General features: G+C 39.7%; 2 protein-coding genes across 2 annotated transcripts; one reads left to right on the forward strand and one right to left on the reverse strand.

Annotated features, from left to right (window-relative positions):
- Positions 1-1,060: 1,060 nt before the first annotated feature.
- Positions 1,061-4,599, reverse strand: tma7 (translation machinery associated 7 homolog). The gene is made up of 4 exons (XM_084740463.1): positions 4,445-4,599; positions 4,014-4,069; positions 3,111-3,198; positions 1,061-1,781 (listed from the first exon to the last, which is right to left on the reverse strand). Exons 1-4 carry the CDS (start codon positions 4,458-4,460, stop codon positions 1,747-1,749), a joined length of 195 nt encoding a protein of 64 aa, XP_084596589.1. The 5' UTR covers positions 4,461-4,599; the 3' UTR covers positions 1,061-1,746.
- An 831-nt stretch (positions 4,600-5,430) lies between these two features.
- On the forward strand, positions 5,431-10,536 carry ccdc51 (coiled-coil domain containing 51). The gene is made up of 7 exons (XM_084743521.1): positions 5,431-5,468; positions 5,516-5,596; positions 5,677-5,884; positions 6,575-6,712; positions 6,894-7,058; positions 7,775-7,981; positions 9,788-10,536. Exons 1-7 carry the CDS (start codon positions 5,431-5,433, stop codon positions 10,379-10,381), a joined length of 1,431 nt encoding a protein of 476 aa, XP_084599647.1. The 3' UTR covers positions 10,382-10,536.
- Positions 10,537-27,260: the final 16,724 nt, after the last annotated feature.

The raw sequence follows: 27,260 nt of genomic DNA on the forward strand, positions 1-27,260 counted from the left end.
ACTATAGCAAAATTAACATTAAACATCTAATTTCAAACAAAATACAGTCAGCTTTAAGTTTGAAGTGCTTTTAGAAGTTTTATCATTGTTTTGTCCACAGACATTCACAGATACATTACCTCAGTGCAAATCACCCGTTACTTTGAGGATTACCCATAATCCTTTGCTACTATTACTAACTGCAGGTACGGATTAAAAACAGCAGATGGCACTGTGTTCCCATTTAGCGGGATTTAAAAATTACTTTTAACATGAACCTTATTTAACTGTTAGACTCACAGGTTTACCTTTCTACCTTTTCTTTCTACCATTTGTGTTAAAAATAGAGAAAAGAAATGCGACAGGTCAAATATAAAAAAAATAATAGGTTTGATCTAACTTGGACAACTGCAACAAGCCTTGAGAGTACGCCAAATTAAAACAGTAAAATACTTAATAGTAGCAGTTAACAGTAGCCCCACAGTAATTTAACAGTAACTCAACCTAGTATTTTGTATTAGCAACACATTAACTCCAGACAGCTAATATAACAGCTAGCATGAGTAGCAAAAGTAAGTTTATTATAGACAAAATAAACTACCTAATACCAAATCAGCACTCCCAAAATTAGTACAAGGCTTACCTCAACAAAACCCTCTGAAGAGAGTAAATAAAAGATGGCTGTAAATATTTGCTCAGTCACTCTGTTCAGACAAGATGCCGGACGGCTATGTCAGTTAGTTAAGCAGCAACTGCTTTAGTGCCAGTAGCAGCTGGTATCTGCACAAGTTGACATTAAGTCAATAAACTAAACGCTGCACAGTAATTAATCCAGTAAATATACACTTAGAGTCCACAAGAGTAAAACTAAAGAGTAAAATGCTTAACACTAACAGTTACTGCTAGCTTAACAGGAATTTAACAGTAACTTAACTTAGTATTTCTTATTAGCAACACATAAGCTCTAGAGATAAGCTATAGTTTGAAGCCCCAAAGCTCCAAAACTCTTTTTCAGCACAACAGAAAGAAAGTCCCAAAGCTTCATGAGGCTCATCCACCCATAACTAAAATAGAACCACAGTACCAAAGCAAATTCTTGATTTAATGAAACACTACACACATATTTACAGTAATAATTTGGGGTTTAAAAGGAAACCTTTGTCACTGTCGTTACTTTAAACATAGTTTCACGGTTGAGATTCGACTGCTTCTTTTCCATCTGACCAAAAACTACAGTAACAAGCAGTAATTACAAAAACTTTATTAGAATCTCCCTCTTTACAATACAACAAAAATCTGAAAAAAAAAAAAAAAAAAGAACTTGGGGTGAGTTGTGTTTCTGATAAAGTTTCACATGGGCACAAAATAAAATGTGGTGGAAATCAGGATTTTTCAAGGCTTCCATTTCTAGAGCAGCAGACCTTCATTTCTAATTTGGATGTGAAGATTTTGGTCAGTGTGTATGACTGAGTGACATCTTTACAACAAATATCACAGTGTGAAACCTCTAATTACATGCCATTAGGAGTTGTAATGTGTGTACCTGGCCTGACTTGCAACAGATAATCCTGTCTTTAAAATCCCAAAAATGATTGAATTCATTTTCTGTACATTTTCACTGGTGAAAACCAGGGCTGGTTTTGAGTTTGATGACGTTCATGTTAAACAGAGCAAAACAAACTGGAGTCTTCTCAGCGAGCATAAACACATCGCAGACGCGGGAAGCGAGGCCGGGGAGCAAACGAACATCGTCACCAGATTCAGAATTTACTTCTTGCCCGATTTCTTGATGCCGCCACCACCTAGAAGAAGAAAAGAGAAAACAGGGAACACAAAATTTAGGTGTGTAAGAAACTGTGGTTGCACATTTTGTTTCTGTTTACAACTGAAAGGTAGACTGTAAATGAAAGTAGAGGTTGTTATGATTTCATATTGACCAGTACGAGAAAGAGGTTTGATTGGTTTCATAACCAAATTGGTGTTACTATAGTACATAGTATGGATGTTACTGTCATTATTATTGGTGTAAATATAGGATATAGTATGATTATATAAAAATTTGTAATATAATTTATGGGTTTGTAGTATAATATGTAATGTAATATATAAATGAGCCATTTTAAAAACAGATGTGAGATTTAGAAATGTATAACTTTGAAATGGCAACTATTAGGACATTTCCATAACTTACATCACTTAAAAACAGCACTGCCTGTGCTGTGTGCTTTCTTTTACCAGGTTTGTTCTTTATTTAGAATAGTGACAGTATTTTCTGCGGCCAGTGGGTCCTAATAAACTAAACTCAACATTAATTTATGTCCTGACTTCCAGCCTTCCAGGATTTTTCTATTTTAATACAATATTCACATGCCCATATGTACATCTGGAAAATAAAAATAAAATAATTAAAATAATAAAATAATCGCTATTTGCAGCCCTACTCAAATGTGATGATTTGCTACTTTTCTTTTTCTCTTAGTATTTGTGATTGTTGGTGGGACAAAAACTACAGCAAACTGACAGACAGCTACCAGGACCAAACGCACTTAATGTGGGTAACTCAAGACTTCTGAAGACTCATATTTGCATTTTTGCAGTGAATGAAGACTTACAATTATGTCACCCAAGTTTTAAAGCCATTACACTGGAAGCTCACTGTCATTACTGATCCCTCACAGTGAATGCAAGAACAGACACATGGCAACTGCACAGCACTAGTCTCCTATTTGGTAATGAAAAGAGGAGACACAGAAGTCACCTAGATGTAAATCCAGATCTGTAAATATGAGTGCAGCCCTTGGCTCAATGTTAGAAAGTGAAGTGGCAGTTACTTTGGGGGTCGTAATTAAAGAATGATTTTTACCGATCATGTATAATACATCGGTCAAGTGTTGTGGGGGCTGCTATCAATGGGTAAAATCCAACACTGAAATATAAATCAGACTCTACACTGTAAGTATCTACAGCAGCACTCCCAATAAGCCCTTGTATGAAGTGTAAGCATACACCTCAACTCTTACATGAACATATGCCATCTGAGTATTGTATTAAGACAGACTTGGGAAAAAAACATCAGAAACTTGAGGGTCACATACATGTCATATACACCATGGCTGTTTTTCTAGTCTTACCTAGAGGTCCTTTTCCAGAAGCTTTGGCCTTCAACGCCTCCATGGCCTTCTGTTCTTCCTTTTGCTTCTGCTTGAAAGCCATGTCATCCTGCAGACACCCAGATAGTTTCAGTTCTGTCTCATGTTGCTCCTCAGCTTAAGCTACAACTAACATTCATTTAGGACTATTTTTGTAATTAGCCACGTTCATCTTTAAAATGTGCAAATAAGAATCATGGGCTCCCAGAAACAAAAACAGCCAAAGTAAGAGTAAAAAAAGATGTGAATAGTATAATTTCATATAGGGTATGCACAAAATGTTTGGGTTTTTTTTAGCCAATACCGATAATTACCTGCTTCTCATGATCGTACTGATAAGATAACCAAGGCTAAGGATGGGTGATTTAATATACCATAGGTCTGACCAAACCAAATGTAACAATAGAAAAAAAAATCAGTTCTAACTATGTTAATATTGACTGATTTTTTTCTAGTAAAGAACATCAAAAACCATATGAGTACACTTTGGCTTTTATAGAACATTTTGCCAGAGAATTCAAATTAAATGCTTTGACATAATCTGTCAAATTAGATATTATTATAGCAGATATTTTCAGCCATAATTTCCTTATCAAAATAACAAACACTAATATAAATTCCTAATGTCGGCCAATTGACCCCACTATTGTGCATACCTATTTAATATACGTATATTTAAGTGACAGGATCTGTAGAATGCTTTGAATGAAGAGGGTGAAACTGTTTACTTTGAAATGTGCAAAATGTTAGTTTTATTTAAAAAAAAAAAAAAGCAATGTGCAGAAAACAATACAATATTTTTCGTTGATGTAATGCGTCAATTTCAGGTCAGTTAACTGACAAAACAATCGTACAGGAGCCTGATAGACAGGAGGACAAACTTACGTCATCCATCTCCTTGGTATGTTTCTTGGGCGCCTTCAGTGGTTTCTTTTTGCCTCCTGAGAACAATAAATGGATGAATAACTTAGTTCAATACATTATTTACAGATTTTGCTTAAATTTCATATTACTTAGAAGACAATTAGCTGGCCGATTGCCCCAGACAATTGCAGTGACTCATCTACGATCTAAATAAACTGTAATTCTTATGTATATCTTTGCCGACAACAAAAATACGTTTATGTTGCAGATTTTTAAATGTATTTTGGTTAAAGAAGAAAACGTTATCGGTCTCGCGCTCTCTTTAGTAGCCGTTAGCTTGCTAATCCACGCAGTTAAACACCATACGTTGAGTTTCGTTACGTTGTCAAAAGAATACTTTTTTTATGATGACCGGATTTCTCAGATGAACATTAGATGAAACGACGTCTCACCTTCCCTGCCAGACATGTTTAATACAGCTCACAGCGGTCTAAAGGAAAGAAATAAAAGAATTTCTGTAGCGACTACAACCGGCTGTCTGTCTAATCCGCGCCGTTAGGACCCTAGTGAACTCCGAGCCGGAAGTAGAACGACCGTTTTGTGCCTGAACGAAATTCACCCGGCTGTTAGCTTAACTAGTTGTCTCATTTGACATGAACATGCTAACTAGATAGCCAAAAGAAACTGCATCCGTATGACATGTATGCTTTGACAACATCGAAGAAAACAGGTATATTTCATTTCACACTTTTCCAAATGAGTTAGACTATTGCAGACATTTTTAAACGACTAAAAAGTCAGTTTACCGGTTACTGTTAGCAACGTGGAGCTAAATGCTAGCTAGTTGTGAGTGAATCGGGGGATGAACACACCAGTCAGTTAACCTTGGAGGAAAAAAAATGTAATGTAGCGTATACATAACTCAGTTGACGTTAGATCCGGTAGACTTCACCTTCCTCCAGTCTGTGTAGTTATTTAGTTATAGTTAAAAAGTTTCAGAAGTGTTGTATGCTAGTACTTTGCTTATGAAAAGAGAAGTTCATCGTGTGTTGCAATGGTTTATTGGGAAATAATTCATCGTGTCCCTCCCGGGGTTTTTAAGTTAATAACAGATGTGTTTTGGAAGTTGGCAAATCAGTGTCTGCAATTTATACCAGTTGTAAGTTGTCACACTAAATCTTAAATTAACAAAAGGGTAAGGTTAATGGTTTTTTAAAATTGCTTTCAAAAAAAAAAGAAAGAAAGAAATGGATTGATATTGTGATATGAGATGAGACATCGCCCTAGATTTTGATATTGTATCTTCATATGGCACCAGACTGAACTTACCAGACTGTTCTAGTTGTTCTTTTGTTTGCTTAAGTCATTATAGCCACATTATTAGAAATCTCATTGTGTAAATATTTTGTGAAAACACTTGCACCTCCAGGCACTCATCATGATGACACTGAATCTTGAAACTTGGCAGCATGCTCAGTAGACACTTTATCAATCATCTAATTAATTTTTTGTTCCTGTTGTAGGTGCCTGTTCCGGTGTCGGCTCTGCAGTGAAGCTCTGACAGCGTTCAAGCTGTACTCTCAACTGCTGCCCTTCTCAATGAGGTACGTCTGCACAGTGAAGTCCATAAGAGGGGAGACCTGGGCACTGACGCTGATTATTAACAGTATGTTTATTGTGTCAGGTACAGAGGAGCTCAGATCGGTCTCTGGGCTCATGGCTCGTGCTGTGTGTCCCGTGTGTCCCGCCTCTCCCTGCCTGGCAGAATCACTGTTGTCAGAGCCTACAGTGCTCACCATCAGCTGGGCCCGCCCCCTCCCACTGACCCCACCCCTCCTGATGGGAAGAGCGGAGCCGAGGTGGTGAAGGAACGTGCACTGGCTGCCCTACAGGTACAGGAAATCTCTCTTCTGAGTGTTTATAACAACTTTAAAGGCCATAGACATCACTGCCAACATGTTGACCACCACTGACTTATTAAAACTACATTAAAGGGATAGTTTGGATTTTTTGATTTAGGTTTGTATGAGGCACTTAATCCATAGTCAGTGAATTACCTAGGCGGCAGACAACAGGCCCCCAGTTTGGAGAAGAAGAGAGGAGTACCAGTCAGGCTTCTTTGACAAAAACAGTAATTGACAAAAGTCAAACAGCAACACAAACAAACTAACCAACAGAGGTAGTGGTGGACCAGCAGCTTCTATATTCGGTAAGATAAAATTACTGGTTTTGCCAATAGAGTCTGGTTCATTTAGAGAGAACACTATTTGGCTTATATAACAGCTGTGTCACGGCGAGGTAAAGGAGTGAAAATATTCTAAATTTAAGACAGATAAACTGATATAGATTTTTTTAGGGTGTTATAATATGTTTTGTTGCTGAGCTTTCTACGGCAGTACTTCTACCCTCTCTGAACTGAGGGTGTGCAGATTGTGATCTATTGTAGGTAATATACTGATCATGGTACCTCACACAACCCCACTTTAAAACATCCATAAAACCATTGTCACCACCATTACCATCTGATACTACAAAGAACACAACCAATTTAAAACATTGCCCCTTTTTTTTTCCTCCTCCAGCATGCAGGTGAGTTGGGGCGGCAGTGGGGTCAGAGGTCGGCTCAGGCAGCCAGCGCCTCAGTCAACTACTGGTGGGCGAGGTACGAGGAGTTCGTCGGGCTCAACGAGGTCCGTGAGGCCCAGACCAAAGTCACTGAGGTCAGTGGACAGTAAGAAGCACAACACTTTGGAAATCCAGGATCTTGTGTATGCATATTAATAGTCAGTGAAAACAACCAGTGATCTGCAGACTCTGACTTCTCCATGGCTCGGTGCAACCCTCTGTTATAGATGAAAGTCATGGAAAAGATCCTGCGACTCAGACATGTGTTTCTTCCAGGCTGAGGCAGCGTTCATGGTGGCCAGAGGGATGGTGCGAGAGGCTCATACCAGCCTGGAGGCCCTGCAGGTCAGGCTGAAGGAGGTCAGAGACCGGCTGGACAGAGTCTCCAGAGAGGAGGCTCACTACCTGGAGCTGGCCACACTGGAGCACAAATTGCTGCAGGTACTGAAAATGTGCATAAAACATGTGGAGGAGAACACATCTACAGTTACAGTCCTTTGGTCGTTTTAGGTTTTATAGTGTTTGAGATCAAGATAGTTTGATGTTAGAGGAAGAGGTGGAATATCTAGAATTTCTAGAGTTAGCCACAGTGGCACTTTACCTACCATCAGGCCTGGAGTGGCCATCGAGAGTGCTAGGAAATTCTTGGTGGACGGCCCCACTGATTGGTCTGCAGTCTGAAGACCACCATAGATCCTCCTATGTGCTTATTTTTTTAAATCTACAAACTCACCACTAGATGCTGCTATACAGTGGTTCTTCAAGGCTGCTCTTTGCTAATGTCTAGTCAGAAAAATGAAATGGACGAAACAGGACATAGACACTCCACATATGGGTGAACTGTACCCTGAGCTGACAAGACGCACCTCGCAAGATGAGGGGAGGAGGACTCTGTATTTACATTGATGATGCTTCATGCTCAAAAGCAGTCGAAGTTAATGGACGGCGGTTTCCAGATGTTGGACTTTTCATGTGAAGATGTCAACCATATTATCGTCATGTTATCATATGATTATATTGATATTATTGGTAATGATACTGGGATATTACAACAGCCAGGGAGATCTGTTCATTAACGTGCCTTTTTATGGAATAACAGACCAGTTGATTGAATTTAGTCCATAATGAACCATCCTCCTGCTTTCTCTTGACCACAGGAGGAGCGTCGCCTCCGGACGGCGTACGAGAACACAGAGAGTTCAGAGAGGGAGAAGTTTACCTTGTTCTCAGCAGCTGTCAGGGAGAGCCACGACAAGGAGAGGACAAGAGCAGAGCGAACCAAGAACTGGTCCATCATCGGCTCGGTGCTTGGAGCCCTGATCGGAGTCATGGGATCAACGTACGTTAACCGCGTCCGCCTGCAGGTGAGGACGGTGATGATACCAGTCAGATTCATTTACTGATAATTTCAGTGCTGATTGTTACATTTTGACCTACAACATGGAGGAAAATGTCCTGGTTGATGCATTCAGGACACTTCAAGATTCATTCATGATTTGATGAGATTTTGACAGGAATTTGGTTTCTTGTTTTATTTTAATAAATCATTTTTGAAAGATAATTGAACTTAATTATTTTTAGCCATGCAAGCAGCTGTAGGGATTTCATCGTTGGTCGGTCAGTCCACCACTTTGGTCCAAACTGCAAGACCTCAAGACCTGTGATGAAGTCTGTTTGAACTATTTAAGGATGTGAATTTATCACTGTTCTCCAGTCCCTTTTTGGTCTCTGGAAATTTGACGTCCTCAAGCAGAAAAGTACCTGATTCGGCTGCATTTTGCTTGAAGACGCACAGAGAACCCTGTTCCTATTAGATCTCAACACCTATTTCATGGCTCGCCATAAAATTTGGTCCATATGTTCCTCACAGGATGACGTGCTCTCACTTCTCATATAGTGCCTTCATCAGGTCAAAAATTGAAGTTGTCAAATACTTTGTTCAGTGATGAAACACCTGTAAAATTAATGACTTTTCCATCAGTCTCAGCTGTACTGTGTTGAGTGCCAATTAGCAAACGCCAGCATGCTAACACTCTAAACTAAGATGTTTAACACGGTAAACAACATCTGTTGTAGAAGCAAATCCCAGTGGTGCAGCTGAGGAGCGCTACTTCACAAATGCAGGCTTCAAAAGCAGTTGCAGTTTAGATTCAAGGACATTTCATTAGACCAAAACAGAGAAAAGGTAGGCTTTACCTGTACTTTAGTTTGTGATTAATAAGCTGTGACGAAAAGAATACCAAGGCACACCACTGCAAAAATTAAAAAGCCTTTTATAAATAAGCTTAACATCTACATGTTTCAAGTCAGCCATCTTCAGGGCATGTAAAAACAAGTGTCAGCTGGCAGATAATAACTAGATAAATGTCACAGGTGCAGTCAATGAAGTGGGTCATTAATGTTAGCGTTAGCAAATCTGTCAACAGAAGCCAAACAGAAAAGTACTTACATAGAAAAACACTGTAATTAAAACAAGATATAAATATTAAAGTACTGTTATGGCCTCCATACAAAAAGGTAAACTAAGGCTCAAAGGGGTAGGAGGCTCCAACATATGAAAAAGGATGCCAGACAAAAATGTAACACTTAACCAGCGAGCTTTACTTGTAAATTAACCCAAAGTATTCAACAGAATACAAACATAAACCAAGGGAAAACAAAAGGGGATGGAGACATCGGCCAAAACGAAGGAGAGAAGGGAAGGGAAGATGCTGGTTCAACCATGTAGTGAGCTGTCCCTCTAAACTACCAAGAAAAACAAAAAAAAAACCTCCAACAAAATGGAAGAAAAGAGAAGAAAAACAAGACATGAATAACACAACGAACTAAAACAACAAAAATGCAGCACCTAAATGTGCGTGGTTGATTCCTCAGTAAAGGCAGTTCCTGGCTTATGACATACTGATCACAAAGCAAAGTACAAGTCTATGTCCCTGCCTTCATTTTTTGTCTCATGGTAAACAGGACACCTGCTAAACATCAGCATGTTAGGATTTTACTCAAAGCAAAGCTAAGCACAGCCTCACTGAGATGCTAGCATGGCTGTAAACTCCTAGTCTTGTTTACATTTTCTTGTGCTGTATAATTTGTCTGTGTGGACACATCACCAGGAGATCAGTGTGCACTGATCTTCGTTTCAGTTAATATATCTGCACCGCTGTCATTTGCAGGAGCTGAAGAGTCTGCTGCTGGAGGCCCAGAAAGGTCCCGAGAGCCTGCAGGAAGCCCTCAGAGTTCAGGCCGGAAACCATCGCTCCCAGCAGGACGAGCTCCGGACGCTCATCGACAGCCTCAGGGGTGCTCTCAGCGACGCCTTCACGCAAAGGGACATCGTCCTTCAGGACAAGCGAGGACAGGCCTCTGACTCACCCGTGGTGCCTCTGTCAGTCTTAAAAGACCTCCGCCTCAGCAGCCAAAAGACAGAGTCCCTCTTGGGGTCTCTCCCACCACAGCTGGGACAGCTGGAGCAGGGACTTGGTAGAGTGGAGGGAGAGCTGTCGCTGGTGAGGAAGCTGCTGGAGACCAGACCGCAGGCTGAGCCAGAAGCTGTGGCGGAGGCTGGTCCGCTGCAGTTAGTAACACCAGAGAGACCAGACCGAGGGGACCAGTGGGAGCCCGAGACGATGGTGAGGCATTTGGAGGAGACCAAGAGGACGCTGGGAGAACGAATCAGGACCAACAATCTTTATAACGCTGTGTTTACCTACACCGCCACCGCCATCACCATCACTGCGGTCTACCTGCTGCTCAGAGGAGCCAGTTAGACATGATACCTCCAGTTTGACTATGTTCACATGAACTGTATCAGTTACTGGGAGTGATAATCTAACAAATCATGTCAGAATACTACATAATACATGCACCACTAAATAAATCAGAAAGCGACTTTAGTTGCTTGTAAATATTTTTAATGCTGTGATCTCAAGATAACACGTAAACAGGAGTTTGGTCATAATTCCAGCTATGCTGTGTTCAAGTAACACGACTTGGAAATGGTGAAAGTTTTCCCAAAAGAGGGGACAAACACTAAAAAAGCTGGGGAACGCTCAAAAACACCTGTTTGGAACATTCCACAGGTAAACAGGTAGATCGATATTAAAGGGGCATCCTTCACAAGCAAGGATGGAGTGAGGTTCACCAATTTGTGAAACACGATTGTAGGAAGCATATTACTACATGGGTTTGAGAGTTGAGCCTTCTCAAAGACAGATAATGGTGCAGGGCCCACCGTAAGTGACTTTGTGTTGACTGCTCTTCAAAATAAGTTAAATATGAGTATAAAAGTATTTAATTCAATTCATGTTGTAAAACTGAGAAGAACAGTAAATTCTCACAGTTTAGAGGCTGGAATCAGAAAATGTTTGACATTTTTTTCTTGAGAAATGAAGTAAAAAAAACACCCCCACATTTTCTGTCCGAGAATATCAGCTAAATACCTGAAAGGTAGTGACTAAAGCTTGTTTACTCTGTGCCTGCAGAGTCACTCAAAGGGACGGATTCTTTTTAATAACAATGAAAGAATGTCATTCTTTAACCAACACAATGTAGCTGTAGGTTAACTGATGAAGACTTTATTGATGGGTATGTTTGGCCAAGTTATTCCAGTGCCAAGTGAGCTTAGCTTTGATAATTTGATTCGGCCTCGCCATCAGCAGCCTTATCAGTGAAGACCACATCTGTTCACGATCCCACCTCTAGGATTCAGTTTCACTTTTCTCCAAACTACAACAGCAGATCACTCAGAAAACAAATAAACCGTGTGTTGCACTTGATTTTTTGTTTCCAGACATGTTGGGAAAATCCACGATTCGTTAATTCAGTTTCGCTGGATGATTTTTTCTCTTTTCCCAGGAGATGAAATTGTGCTTGTAATCAGTATAAACACTTAGATGAACTATAATGCGAATAAATGAACTGATTTTTCATTAATGTAAGAAAATATTGTCATGTGACTTCATTGACAAAATTAAGTTGACCAATTAACATGTCTGTAAGTTCCCTTACAGTTCTGAGATGACCTCTACTGGATGAGTAAAGTAAAATTCCTTAATTCTAAATAATATCTTTAATCTCCTCTGGTAACTTTAATGTGGTGTTGTGTGTTTCCATGTTAATGATTTTTGGCTGTTCGTCATGTCGACAGTTTGCACTGAGCTGAATGATGATGACCACTGTGAATTAAACTCTTCATCGAGTGTTTTTGTTGTTTGTTGAAGGACTGACTTAATGCCTTGTGTAATAACTGACCAATCAGATCATTGTCTGCCTACTCCCTATCTTAATTAGTGATGGAATAAGACTAATTTAGGTTTTTAACATGTTTATTCCTGTTTCTTATCATACTGAATAGCAAAAATGTGGCTGCAACTAATGATTATTTGCTTTATTAATTAATCTGCTAAATACAAAATGTCAGAAAATAACTTTATTTATATAGCACATTTCATGCAAAAATGCAGTCGGATACTGAGCTTCACGAAACAAGATCATATTAGCATGGCAATAGACAGGCAATGGAAAACAGACAAATAAAACAAACAAACAGATTATGAGACAATAAAACATAACGATACCTTGCAGAGTTACCACAGATTCATTCATTTAATTTCTTTGAAAAAAAATTTTTAAAGATCAAAGAGGCGGGTGTTCCACAGTTTAGGACCATAAAAACATAAAACAGCCTGAAAACACCAGGAGACAGTAAAACACACTTGACACAGGTTTCCACAGACAAAGACGGACCCTTTTAAACGCTTCTGTCTGAACAACCCAAAATACCATCAAATAAAACAAGTAAAAACAGGAAACCTTCACATTTGAGAGGCTGGAATCGGCACATTTTGGCATTTTTACATTAGAAATGACCTAAATTGTTAATTAATTGTCAGACTTGTTGTTGATGTGTTGAGGTATCAGGTTGCAGTTTTAATGTGAATGTAAAACACTGAGGATGTTTCATCAGTTATTGCTTTTAGTTCCACTATCAACCAGTAGAGGGCAGCAGCTGAACGTGTGATATGAGGTGAAACCTGCTGCTTGTCATTTTCTCACTAACTGTGTGTGATACGATAAATAAAACTAAGGTACATATCTCTGAGATGCTTTGAGACATTAGACCATATGATCTGAAGCTATATGTTTTCGATTACGTCTTTTTAAAGCACCTACAGCACGTGCTGTGATTGGCTGCAGTTGGATTACACCTGCTCAACACCCGCCATCCGCTCAGTCAAGCCTCATGTCACACTCGAGGCTGATGGGCCACAGAGAAACTCGAGTTAGCTAATCTAGCGACAAGCTGCTAAACATCTCTTTCAAAGCTAAAGAGATGCAAAGCTGACAGTGAAAATCTCTTCCAGAAAAAAAAATAATGGAGTATTTATTTAATTTTAAACATTAACATTAACTTTTTAAACGTCTACTCCTTCTACAAGATGATTAATGATTTCTTAAGACTCATAAACAGACACTTACTCATTCAGTGAACATTATGCATGAATTAAAACAGACAAAAAAAAATAGTTATTCTGGCCCAGAATCGTCTCCCTAAGGACAAATTTTTCTTGGACATACGAGCGAACACAGGCGATACTGTCGGAACGTCAACCAAAAAACAGGAGAAAAGGACCCAAATGTAGACTTCAACAGTAGTGGACCTGTGCAAAAGTTAAATAAAAAGTTCAAAACACAAAACTTAGGGTACTAATAAAAGGGCAAACAAAGGCAACCAACAAATCCTAAAGGAAAGACGAAAAATCCAAGTCCAGAAAACAAAATCCACAGACCAAAGCAGAGTCCAATTTCAAAAGTACGCAGGAACAAGATGAAGCAAAAATACACAAGCAAGGCTCATACAAACCGACAAGGACAAATTAACAACTAAGGAGGCAAAGACACAGAGAGGGGAGGATAACAAGACACAGGTGAGGACAGTCAAGAACCGGGAAAAATAATCAGTGGATCAAAAGGAGCAGGAAAACAGACAAAGACAGGAAGTAAAAACGACACACAAGAGAAAACATACCAAAATAAAAGAGGAAGTGACTAAGAAAAACCCAAACTGTGAAAGATACGACCACACACACGTGGTACAAACAAACTACAGCTGACACATAGTATCATCCCCAGATCCATACATCCAAACACACACACACACACACACACACACACACACACACACACACACACACACACACACACACACAGACACACACACACAAGAGAAACCATGTAGTTGCACAAAAGTCCTATACAAAAAATAATGCACAAATGCCCTACACCCGGTTATTTCCCAGCAAATGCCCTGCACCAAAATATTGCACATTTCCCTTCCCTCACCCCTCACATCCACACACACATACACACATTTCACGTCCTGCTGTCAAATTGTTTGATTGATATGTGGGTCAGAGGTGATTTTAAGGCCCTGCTTCCTCACTGTCTCCTCAAATATAAAGAAGATGGGGGCAGCATTCCAATTATTTTTCTTGCCCTTCTGATCAGAGTTGGAGTCCCTGCAGCCAGGCTCCAAAATCTGGTGGCAAGCGTGAAACCAGAAGAGAGGAGGTTGTTTAAAGGCTGGTAGATTAAAGCTTGCGATTTTGGAATCACCTGCAGATTTGGACGTTCAGGTGTCCACATACTTTTGGCCATGTAGTGAACGTCTCTCTCTCCACTGTTCCTCATGTCCCGGTAAATCCAGAGCAGCAGGTGTCGGGTCTTTACTTAGCACAGTGACAGCTATGAAACCACACACACACAAACACACACACACACACACACACACATGCTCTACATTCCTCACTATTGGCTGATTGTGATGTTGGTGATCTGGAAACCTTATTCTTTTATTAAGCTCTTTATAGCTTTATAAAGCTGAATAAACAGTCTGTGTAGGGAAGGATTACATGAAGGAAAAACTAGCTCACCAACCAGGCTGGAACACACGCACACACACCTCAGTAACTGTTGAATATGTAGTACACAGATACACACTCTGGATTAAATATGTTCTACAGACATCTATGCACATTAATCTAATTTATTTATGAGGGATCATGACCAGTATTGAAGATAAATGTTGTATTTTGGTGTTTTGTACCAGAGTAGGAGCCGGGATGTATTTGGATCTGCGGTCTCTGGACAGGTCATGGTTAAAACATGGACACAGTGACCTACAACGCTGAACAAACAGGACGGGACACATAATACTATAATACTACTTAATTATTACAGTTTGATCCTGTGCAGCTATGTGGAGCTTGTCTGCGATGTCAGCTATTTAAAGGAGAACAAATCAAAGTCTGTTTACAGATCAGGAGGAGGACTCCTGCATGGAGAAACAAGTTGTATGGAGTTTGAAAATACAGTGCGGATGTGGCGAAAGAGACCCATCTGGGAAGTCGTCCTTAGAAACTGTTTGGAAAAGGGCAAGCACTTTCAAAAAAACATTTGGCGGGTGTGTGAATCTTTATTCATATATATATATATTTTTTAAACAAAGCAGTAAGAGGAAAATAAGAAAATCTTATGTGGAATGCATGAAACATTTGTTCTTACTGTTTGATCTTAAATTGGATGTACGTGCCAAGAAGTTTGCAGTTAGCATACAGAAACACCCCAATAAATCCATATAAGGTCAGCTGACATAAGAGCCGTGTGCAAACCACAAACTAACAAGCCGCTGATGTTTGACTTGTAAAATTCAGAAAAAAAGACATGAAAAGAAAAGGAATTGCCATGGATGGCATGCTGGAGCACTGTTGAGAGATTTCTGTGTCAGGGTGCAGCCAGGTTGAATGAAATCAAATCTGTGTAGACTTGGGAGGTAACGGATTACATGTAATGGGATTACATAATTAGGATGCAATAAAAAGGTAACTGTATTCCATTACAGTGGAAAGCTGGCAGGGTAGCAGGATTACAATTCTAAAGTTTCATTACATTTTTTAAAAGGTAGAATATATTTTTTAAAGTAACTCTCCCAATCCTGAATCTGTGCGTAAGAACAATTCAAGCACGAGGCCCGTTGTGTGACATTTTTGGCTCTACACCATCAATTTTGACCTTTTCAAACTTTTCAGCATGAGTCCAACAATGTTGCAGGAGTGCAAAGCTAAATAAGCGGAGTACTTTTTAAAAAGGCATCTGTATAATTCAAACTTGTTCATCTAACGATGTTTGAACCGCAGCCTTCTCATGCATTTAAATTACAGCCAGTCCAGCGACGCAGATGCAGGATGCTGAGGCAGAGGGCTTCATCAAAATAAAGCAGGGTCATCCAGAAACACTGTTATCTTGAGAGGCAGCTGGATTTACGAGATCGTGAGAGAATCCATCTCGACGGGCTTCAAGTTATCTGTGTTCGCACCAAAAGTGGTGCAGCCAATCAGCATCCTAGGTGGGACTACTGGCAACTACAGGCGTGGTTTTAGGTGCCACAACAATAAGAAGTGTCCATGGAAGTGACTAAACTTGAACAAACAATGGTGGCTCCTGAAGTGATTTGCATAGATTCTGTGATAGCATCAGTTACATCAGAACTGGTGAGTATTTCTTCAGAGCAAAGGATGGAGCTCGAGGCTTTTCTCGATGGAAAAGATGTTTTCATTCTTCTCCTGTCTGGCTTCAGCCAGAGTTTGATCTGACATGTTGACATTAGCATGTGTTAGACGTGACACATGGTTCATCCAATCACCTGCCAGGTATTGTTTTGCAAGTGCCTGCATTCCAAACAGTTTGTAAGAATGACTTCACAGATGGTTCTGTGTAACAAACCATCTGGCTTGTCAGATTACTAAATGATGAATGATGAATCTTGCTCAATTTTTGATGGACTGCAATACAATGCTTTGGACAAGCATGCAAGCACACATTCTTCTTTACTTTGTAAACTATGAGAACAATGTATTTCTACTCTTTATGCAGCTTTCTCATGGAGAATTGTTGTGGTATCTTTGCAGGCATATAAAATCCTGTCTCGCAGTATTAAAAACAGCTGTGCAGCGTTTTAGCATCAGATCACTGCTGCATTCTGGATGACCTGCAGGGGTCAGATGGTGCACGCAGATACACCGGACAGGAGACAGTCGCAGTATTTCAAAGAGACAGAAACTGTGTCAGTTGTCAGGTGTTTCAATAATATACCTGATCACATGACCAAAAAGTATATTTACCTTAAAGACTGGAATACATTATCTGCACCAGAGGGGAGGATTGGGGGGGGGGGGGGGGGGGGGGGGTTGTGGGTGAAAGGTTGTCTTCAAGCTCATCACATGACAATCCTAACCAGGTCATTCACTTCACAACACTGAGGTGTAACTGTGTGTCTAAGCGTGCTGTTGTACTTCTGTCTTTGTGAGGATCAGTTTGAGTTTTAGCCCTTGAAAGATATTGTAGCCTCTTTAAAGAGTTTAGGTTAGAATTAGGTTTCAGGTTTAAGTCGAGGTAAGACATGTAGTTGATGGTTAAGGTTAAGCGTTCAGTATGATTGAAATGAACCAGATCGTAGACACATTGTTCCATCACATCCAAAGGTAAAAGGAACCTGTTCTACATCTACGTGCTGCAAGGCGGGGTCAGTGGGGTTGATTTCATAGCCTCCTGCTGTCTATCTGGAACACTGGATGAACCAAACTTTCCTAAATATAAACTGACTAAACAGTCTCTCTAGGAAGTTGCAATATTACGATTGCATTAGTTCACGCAAATTCAACCAATCCCTGGGAATTCTGAGAGACCTTGCAATTTTGTCCAAACTCCGCAACTTATGCATTCCACAAAAACATTGTTTCTTCCTGCAAGTTTCACGAATCAATTTTTTGTCACAGGCATTGAAAAGAACACACCATTTGTCATCGTTATTGACATTTATCAATGCTCTGTGCATTTTCATTTCATTCAGGATGGAAAATTCCAACGTTTTTGATTGGTAAAGCGTCCAGAGCGCAGCACAATGATGATAAACTAGGAAGGTGCGGGCTGGGGGCGGGGTCTCTGCAGATGCAGGTGATGCCACACTCCTCTGGTGGGTCGCTGGTGAGGCAGGGGAAGTCATGTCGTCACCGCCAGGAAACCATGTCGAATTTAATTTACAGCGTGTCAATTTGAGGAACGATGAGAAAGGAGAGCGATAAAATATAAAAAGAAAAGTAAAAAGAGGAGGACGGGAGCATAAAGACACTGAAAGACACAGAGAGAGACAGAATGTGAGGAGGAGGAGGGAGGAGGCAGTTAACGCGTCTCCTCACATGACAGTGGTATCCAGGTCACCCACTTCACTAAACTGTGCTATGCAGTGTGTGTGTGTGTGTGTGTGTGTGTGTGTGTGTGTGTGTGTGTGTGTGTGTGTGCGTGCATTCACAGTCATTTATTCATCAAGTTAGTTCACTTTATTGTCCTCTCTGAAATTCAGTATGAGCCCCCCAGCGCTGCTTTTTTCCAGGCTCTACTCCCTGAGGAAAATTTTGTTCCTCACAATCGTCTTTTCTTTGTCTCATGAGAAATAAATGAGATTCTTATTCTGAGCTACTGAAGTCTCTTCTGTTTCTACTAAACCTGCCCTTAAGGGGGAAAAAAAGGAGCATAACAGAAGAAAAGAATGGGATCTTTTGCTGAGCTCATTGGTTTCTCGAGGGTTTCTCCTTGACAACTGCATGGAGCAACAAGACTTTTAATTAGACCAGTGAGGCAAATTTAAGATCTCATTTAAGACAACCAAGTTTTCTTTTAGATCTAACTGTTATCTCAAGAGTTATTATTTAAGATAAATTTAAGATTAGTGCAGTGAGGCCAAAAAAAAAAAAAAGAAAAAAAAAGAGAACATTTTAAGATTTTCAACTGGGCTTAGATTAGTCTCGGGCTGAGACGAGACAAAGCCTGTTTCTCAGGAGCCGAATTTAAGAAGACAAAGTCAAAGTTGTAAAAATATATAATAAAACAAAAAAGGCAAGAAATAATAGGACAAAAATGACATAACAAACAAAAACAATGTAACAAGACGAAAGCAAAGTAAAATATGTAACAAAACAAAAATGATGCAAAATACAAAATACATACTTTTTCACTTTTACTTGAGTAAAGAAGTTGAATCTTTTACAAGAGTATTTTTTTTACACGAGTATGTGTACTTCTGCTCAAGTAAAGAATGTGTGTACTTTTGCCACCTGTAGGGGAAACACACCGTTACCTTAAATAAGTTATGTATTTGTCTGTGTTTGAACATCGTTTGAAACATCTCGAAGCACACAACTCATTTCAGTGTAAAAATATTAGATATATTAGTGACACCTTGAGAAGGTTGTATTCACATCAGATCAGACGCTGCGGTGGTTGCTGGAAAGATGACATCATAGTGGAAACGTTTTACAGGCCTTGACTGTGAAAAGGTGTAAACTTTGACCGTCATTGTCCCGTTATCTTTGTGGGTCAAACCACATTTCAGTTTGTGAAAAGTTCAAGATGCTTTAGTTGTTAATTACAAACATCACATGTTGGTCACACTTTGGTGATGGTTTTAATATTTAATCTGTATCGGGTGTGTGATCTGTATGAGAGTTTTTTTCTTCCTGCTGATCTGGGGTTTCTGACTCGTGACACTTTGATTACAAGCTCATCACTGCCACCTACACATGTGCATAATGTTATAAGATACAGTCATGTTATTGTTGACAGAGACTTTATTACAGGATGTAACTTCTGTTTAGTCATGTGATGTTATTTACCATCAGATAAGCATAGACCTGACTAACATCCAGGTTATGCAAACACACACACACACACACACACACACACACACCAGTTTATTATAAGATAATGTCTTTTCATCTACCGCTAGCAGCGGAATTTATTGTTAGCTGGTAAATTTCCAAAAGAAGCCAACTGAGTTTGAATGTTGTTCTTTTTTAAAAATGAATTGAATTAAACCGCGGAACCAATATTTAACTTTACGTTTCTTTTTCTTCTTCTTCATCTTAATATTTGTGGCCCAAAGTTGTGATGAAGCCTGCTTTTTCCTTGAATCAACCGTTGCACAGTATCAGAGTAACACGCCAAAGCTCTCCTGTGCCGTGACAAAATAATGGCAGTTGGTAGAGTAATGAAAATCGATACTCAGGTAAAAGATCAATTAACCCCGTAAAAATGATTCAAGTTACAGAGGAAATTACCATATTAGAAACTCAAAGTAAAAGTTACTTTCCATTTTAATATTTTTAATATGTACTATAATTGCGAAAGTTTTACATTACGTTAGCAAACCTTGATGTTTCTGTGGCACAACAATTTTAAAGTCCAGCAGACCACAAGATAAGTTTATATCAATCACATCAGAGATTAACATTATGTGTGAAAAATTAACGTAGACAACGTTAGCTAGCTAACAACATTTTCAGCTATGGTAATCTGACTCACCAGATGCACACTGCAGGTATAAACCTGCATCTACATTTTCAAAGGTCCCAGGAAACTACAACAACCTACGAGCTGCAACCTAAAATAACTAATTAGTGCCTGAGATGCTAATGACACCAACATTATGAAGCTAACAGCTGTTACCTTTTCTTTTGGGATGATTTAGCCACTTTAATGCCAAGACTCACCTTTAAATATGCAAGTATTCCACTGAAACAAGGGTCAGGTCGGGCCTTATTTCTCACATATTTCACAGGCTCAGGCAGGCTCGTGTTCAGGCTGTACTATATTTATTTATTTATCCGTTTTCGTTTTCTCCCCAGTTTAGTCATTGCCAGTTTCAATTCCCTGCATGTATTGTGCCTGTCACTGAAAACTCCAACTGTTTGGTGCAGAGAGGGAAGCTTGTTAAGAAAAAAGTCAGGCTGTAATCGGGTTTGGGCTGAAATATTCTAACGAGGGTCAGGTTCAGGTTTGTTTCAGACAGAATTTTGTCCACATCAGGCCTCGATGGGCTCAACTTTTCAGGCACAATTTAAGCGCTCTAGCCAGTATTTTGCTGCAGCATTGTTGGTGCATCCTGAGCTCAGCTACGCCCAAGATGTTGTAAAAAAAACGCAAACAAGCGAGATGTTTTTCACCTTTGACCTTTCTCCTGTCCTATTAAAACTTTAGATACACCAATTCAAATTCTCTTGTCTAGACCAAAAATGTGATGTTGTGTCTGCAGGTCCCGACTGAAACCGTAAGCCGTCCGGACCAGACTCCAACATGAGGTCTAATTCTGCAGGAACTTTCCTACTTCTTTTATTGGTGTAATCCATCCACGAATGCTGCAAAGAGGCTTATTACTGAAGAAAACGGACCAACAGGCTGTGAGTAAGACTTTCTAACATCTGCAGACAATGACTCAGCCACGTCTAACCTTTTCAGCTCATAATGAAAGTTTGGAACAAATAAAAAACCACTGAAAGAAAGAAGAAGCAGATTCAGGGAATGGAACGTCTATTCTATTCTATTCTAGAAGTTAGTTTGAATTTGAGCTCTGCTGGAGTTCTGAGGTTAGCAAGTTCAGCAGACTGAGGGATTAGAGAAGTAGCCTTTGTGTGTGTGTGTGTGTGTGTGTGTGTGTTTGACCTCTGGAGGTCTGCTCATTGACACGGGGTCAAGGGGTCAAACATGTGATGGAGTGTGTCTAGACATGTGTGCTGACACGCTCTGTGTGTGTGTGTGTGTGTGTGTGTGTATACTTCTGTCTTCTGTGTTTCAGTTGTGAATAAAGACATTTTGTCCCGTCGTCACTTCTTCAAAGAGCCGTTTGAGGTTTTTTTAAGGCTGTGCTCACACTGACTTTCATTCCGTATGAAAAACACATAAAAGTGGAACCTGAGTCATTGTCTGCTGACATGTGACGTCGTCTGGCGAGCCGCTGCGTTGACCAATCGAATGCATACAAGTGCGCATTCCTGCTGGATTATTCTGTCATTCAAATGCTGTGTTTTTATTTTGTTAATCTTGGAACCACTGTGATGGAAGATAAAACAGTTGCTGCCGTGATCAGGCCAGCCATTAGGAACGATGGAAAGATGAACAAAATTTTCCAAATCGAGTCCTCGAGTCCATCCACACCCACTCCAGCAGCAGCAGCACCACCACCCGCCCATCCTTCCTAATACCAACAAGGGAAATTTCAAATCAGCTCTAGGTCATTATTCTTCTACTGACACAGATGGAGTCTATAACAACCAGTTCCAAATCCAGTTTATAGACTGATCCAGCTCTGTTTTGCATACATATACTCAACATGATTATAAAGCACAAAATAAAGTTTATAAAATATGCAGTTTGTTCACTCGTTTCCTTTTGTTGTTCTTAAGTCTTTCCTCACCAGCTTTTTTTAAAGCACCCACAGAATATTCATAAATATGTTAACATGAATAAATCAAAAGAAAGAACAAATCTTCTAGATTCAGACTCAGAAAACATTTTTTTCTAGCTTGACACATTCTTTTTTAGTAAGAACTTGAATGTTGGTTGATTGCATCAAAAAAGCCACTTTTCAGACAAAAAAAACTGAGAAAATTGTTGTTTTGTGAAACAGACTTTTAAGCAGAATATGACATGACTGTCACCAGTGTGGCTAACGTTAGCTTCCTGTGTCTCCTGCCCCCTGGCTGAAACACCGTCTGAGAGGCCCGGGGGCCGGAGCGCTCTCTGCCCCGGCTGCGTCACGAGTCCCAGGGTCTGCGGTGTGAGCAGCCTCGCTGTGTCCCGGCTGCTGTGGAGGTCCGGGGGCTGCATCCTCGCTCTGTGGCTCGGATGTGGTGCTTTTTGCCCTGTGGATGAGCACCATGTTTTCATGCAAGATAACACCGTCTTCTTCTGCTGCTCAATTCCAGTGGTTCTCTTCTTCTTCGAGTAAAAATTTTTTTGTCAGATGATCCATCACACCTCGCACTGAAAACAGCAACTGACAAGATCTCTCGTCTTCGGCAGGCAAAGAGTTAATTGTTGATTTTAGTCATTGTTGTGTCAGTGTTTGTTATGGTTGTTTGTCTGTGCTCAGTCTGGGGTTGGGCGATTGGACAAATATATCTCCTATTGGCGATTAGCTGAATCCATCACCAACTGTTTTTTTTTTAAACTGATAACTGATTTAGCGTCAATAGTTTGATAAAAGTTTGCCTGCATTGATTAAATGTTGGCTAAAAGAGGAGTGAAACACTCAGAGTTTTACATTTACACTTTATTTACATTGTAAATAAAATACTCTATTTATGATGATAGATTAATAATTTAATATTGAAAAAATTACCTAATGTAATGGTTTTTTTTTGGGCCCCTGTCAGTCACAGGCCCTCAGAATCGCTCTAACTTTGCCCCCCCCACGTCGCCCCTGCACACAACAGACAGGTCGGTCGTCAGGGACAGATTTTTACCACGAGCGCCTCCAGCCTCGGTAACAGAAGAGGTGTTTATAAATCTGTTCCTTAGCAACACTGTCAACGACACTTTCAGCAGGATTTGGAGCGAACAAAAGTCGTAACGAGGAGACAAAAGAACAGCCAGGTTACAAAACCAGGCGGGGCTGAAACACACACACTTCATCTACTTAACCTGCCTCCGTCTGTCAACCCGGAGGAGGAAAGCTGACTCGTTTTGTTTTAGTCCACCTCAGCGGTGGATCCAGAGTGTTTCACAAAAATTTTTTTTGCTGGGGACCCACTTTTTAAAAATGGCAAACAATTGTGACCCAGTTCACAGTAGGCTCTATTAATAAATCTTGGGAGAATTAATTTGTGAATTAATGAACTGACCATTGTTACTGTTGTCTTGACATCTTTTTATCTCCTCTCATCAAGAAAACAAACCTAAAAAAGAGTTGAAATAATTAAAAATTTCAAGGCAATTTAACTTCAACTTTACTCAGTTTTTGAAATACAAATTTTGGAGGTTTGTAAAACTCAAAGATTCAAGTTTATCTAAAGAAGAAAAGTAAATTATCTCAACACAACATGTATTGAAAAATCTATTGAAGTAAGTTGCCAACATACACATTTTAAACGCTGTCTAAAAGATGTATTCATAAATTTTGCAGAATTTCTTCCATAGTCCTTTTTAGGGGACCTTAAACCCTAACTTGTGATCTTGAGATAAGGGTGTTGGAAAAAAAAGGACAGAGTGAAACCGGTTGTAGGTCACAGATGAATTTTTATTTTGTGTCTGTTTAACTAATTATGCACATAAAAGCGTTTGGAAAATACATCAGTGTGTCACCATTGACCCACGGCCGTGACCTTAAAGCAAAAGAATGTCAGGGGACAAGAGTGTGAGTGTGTGTATATTTTACAAATGTCATTTAATTTGTGGTTTAAAAACTGGAGTATAGTTGCTACAGTTTGAGTTTTGAGGGAGCTAAGGGGAGCTTGGTTCCCCTGAAAATTTTCTCTGAGACGTTTAGGGGGAGCTCTAAACCATTTTTCATTTACAGCGTTACGGATTAAATTTTCTTTTCTTCTCTTGTATATTGTTTTGCAGTAACCCTGCGACTTGACCATGCTGCTGCACATGTCCATGTGTGCATGTGCATATGACATGTTTAAGTAGCGGCGTGCACCGCAAAACACAGCTCCCCCGAGAGCCACTGTGTAATTTGAACCCTGGACACCGCTGTGTTCCTTTTCCAAAGAGATGTGAACGATTTTTATGTGGCATTTTAACAAGAACATAAGTAGACAGGCAAAATAATTGAAAAAATTAAAGAGTAGCTGCCACGGGCTCTGATATTTTTAAGACATCTACATAAGTATGTCGTGACACGTGAGGTCGCAGCTTGGAACTAAAGTTTTCATAATAAAGGAATAATCAATTCAAATAATGTCGGCCTTGAACGTCTTGTGTTACAGAAGTTGTAACAACAGTTGTGTCCTTGAATGGAAGAATAAAAGAAAATACCACCTCAATGACTAACTCACTAATCAGAGGAAAATAAACAAACAGATTGTAAAAAATAGAGTAAAACATGGACTTTAAACTGTGAAACAGAAGAATGAAGAAGGGAAATTTACCACAGAGATAAGAGAGATTGTTCAAAAAAACAGTTGGGTCAGAATCAGATGAAAATGCAGGAACTTCTTTACATCCAGTAGAAATGAACGAATGTGCAAGTAGAGAAAAAAAAAACAAAAAGATGCACATTCAATCTAGGTGCCGGTTAATTTTGCACAATTGAACATTGCTTATCCTTAAACAAATATCATTGCAAGTTATTTCTTCAACTTTCCTTCATTTCACTTTTCAGTTCAAGGTGTGTTAAGATGCCTTGTGAGCTGGAAAAATAAAGCATTATGTGCATTATGTAACAGGCGCCTTACGCACACACGCTCAGGTGTGTGTGTTTTAGAGACCGCTGCTTTGTGCAATCAGTGGAATCAGGATGTGGGTACTGTGCAGACATGTAGAGGATTAATAATGTTCTCAGCTCATATAATTAGGCAACGTGATGTTACTAATGACAGTTGAGACGTTTTATAATGCTTACAAATGATCTGACACGTGTTTGTGTTGTGTGGTAAAATAAAAACAGCAGCACGAAATAAAATCCATTCATTTTTATGGTATTACAGAGGAGGAGTAAAGGTCCAGTAGGTAAGAGTTAGGGGAATCTTTTAACAGAATATGACAGAAATTTAGTATGTTTCCATTAGTGTACAATCACCTAAATACCTGTTACCTTAGACCACTCATTCCCGATAACTGGGTCAAGAGCCACAGGTGGGTCACAGGAGATTTTATTTGGGTCCCCAAATAAAAAAAGATTATGGAAGAAATTCTGCAAATGCTAAGATTTATATCCGCAGTACAGCTTTTATAAGCATGTAAAATGTGTCTGTTTTACTGATGGGAGGAAAAGAGCCCATTAATTTATTAATTCCATCTAAATGCACTTACTTTGTCACATTAATTTCTACATTTCCAATTTCTAAACGTTTAACATGTGTATATGTTAACAGCGACGCGTTAATATAATAAGGTGATGCAGAACTGGCGGTAAAAATGGTCAGGAACGTTCATGTGTCCCACAGATGAGCTCCTCGCAGAATTTATTTATAAGGCCTATTGTGAGCTGGGTCATTTTTTAAAAAGTGGGTCCCCAGGAAAAAAAGTTTAAGGAGGAAAAAAAAAGTACCTTAGAGTGAGCTGCTTATATCCACAGGGAGTTCCTCCTCCACAGAGGACACCATGTTCTCTGTGTTTGCAGAGAAGAAGGTTCAGTAGCTCAGAACCAAATTACAGACTTTGCACTATGTACCCAACATGTAGAGGCCTGCTATCATTCAACATACTTTTGTGTAAAACAGAACTTTGTATATTTTTGGACGCACTGCTCAGCGCATGACACATCACTTCCTGAGAGCATCCAATGCCGGTGGGAGATGTGTAACCATGGTAACCTGTGCCAATGATGTGAGAAGTTAAAGAATGTGCTACACCCTGCAAAGTTAAACCCTTATTTACATTTAAAGAGACATGATACATATTTTTCCCCTGGCCTGGAGTGATATTTATCCATCTTGTTTTGGTTTGAGTTGCAGAGTTTTATAGGTTTTGGCCATAGGGATGTCTGCCGTCTTTCCAATATAATGGGACTAATTGGCAGAAGTCCTGTGTTGCTCAGAAGCACAAAAGTAGCAGAAAGAAAGTAGTTCCTACATGAAACTGCTCACAACAAGGTCTGTGGATTATTTTGAGTAACCGAGTGATGATTTCTGAAAAGAGACACTGGTTTTGAATTTTTCAAACACGAGCTGAGCGCCATCTAGTTCCATTATGTTTGAGAGAAGACGGACATCTCTGAACTGCCTCAACCTCCTCCAGCGTTGCCATGTTTGATGTGTTCAGAAACTTAAGACTTCTTTTTCTACTTTTTCTTCGTCGTCGTCTTTGGGGTAACTTTTGACTCTGAGCGTATTACTGAACTGTATTACTCAAAAAACATGTAAGCATGCAAGCAGTGATGGTTACATCGCTTGAAACGGATTTACCTATTTTCCTTAACAATTAGCCTTAACAATAACTGTAAATATGGATCTTAATTAGCTGCTTGCACAGACGACCTACACAGTAGTTGTTATGGTGAGGACGGCTGTTTAATCTGCACAGAAACCAAAACATAAAAACAAATTTTTGTCTCAGAGAGAGTGTTAGTGGAACTATTCCTTGACAAACAAAAATGCAACCATCTGTCCAGCACTTGTATGCAGTATCCGTTGCCAAATACCGTTCTGGTATCTGTACAGGCATGATGATACCAAACCTAGCAACCTTAATGTGAGGGCGTCATTTCACTAAGCTGCACTGACTCGTTCAACAAGAAACAGGATGAGGAGCTGTTCATGTTGCTGCTGTTAGCAAAAAGAACAATCAAGCGGAAGGGGAGACAGAAAAAAGACAGTTCATTGACCCCACTGGTCACCTGGCAACCTCACCATGACGACTCAGTTAACAGTTTCGACATGCAACTCTTCCTAAAACCAAAAATCATATTTTTTTTTCCTGTTCGTGTAAGGATTAAATAAATAAAATACAACAGATGAAGCCAGTTAAGCTGTTTAACTCTTCATTCAGTCTTTATGCTAAGTTACGCTAACCTAAACTAAGCTTAGCCTAACCCTGTCTTAACATGAGATTCAGATCCATCTTCTCATCACATTCTGTCCAAGAAAGCGGTAA

This window comes from Lutjanus erythropterus, chromosome 2 (assembly GCF_056507025.1).
Source record: "Lutjanus erythropterus isolate fLutEry1 chromosome 2, fLutEry1.hap2, whole genome shotgun sequence".
NCBI classification, from domain to species: domain Eukaryota; kingdom Metazoa; phylum Chordata; class Actinopteri; order Lutjaniformes; family Lutjanidae; genus Lutjanus; species Lutjanus erythropterus.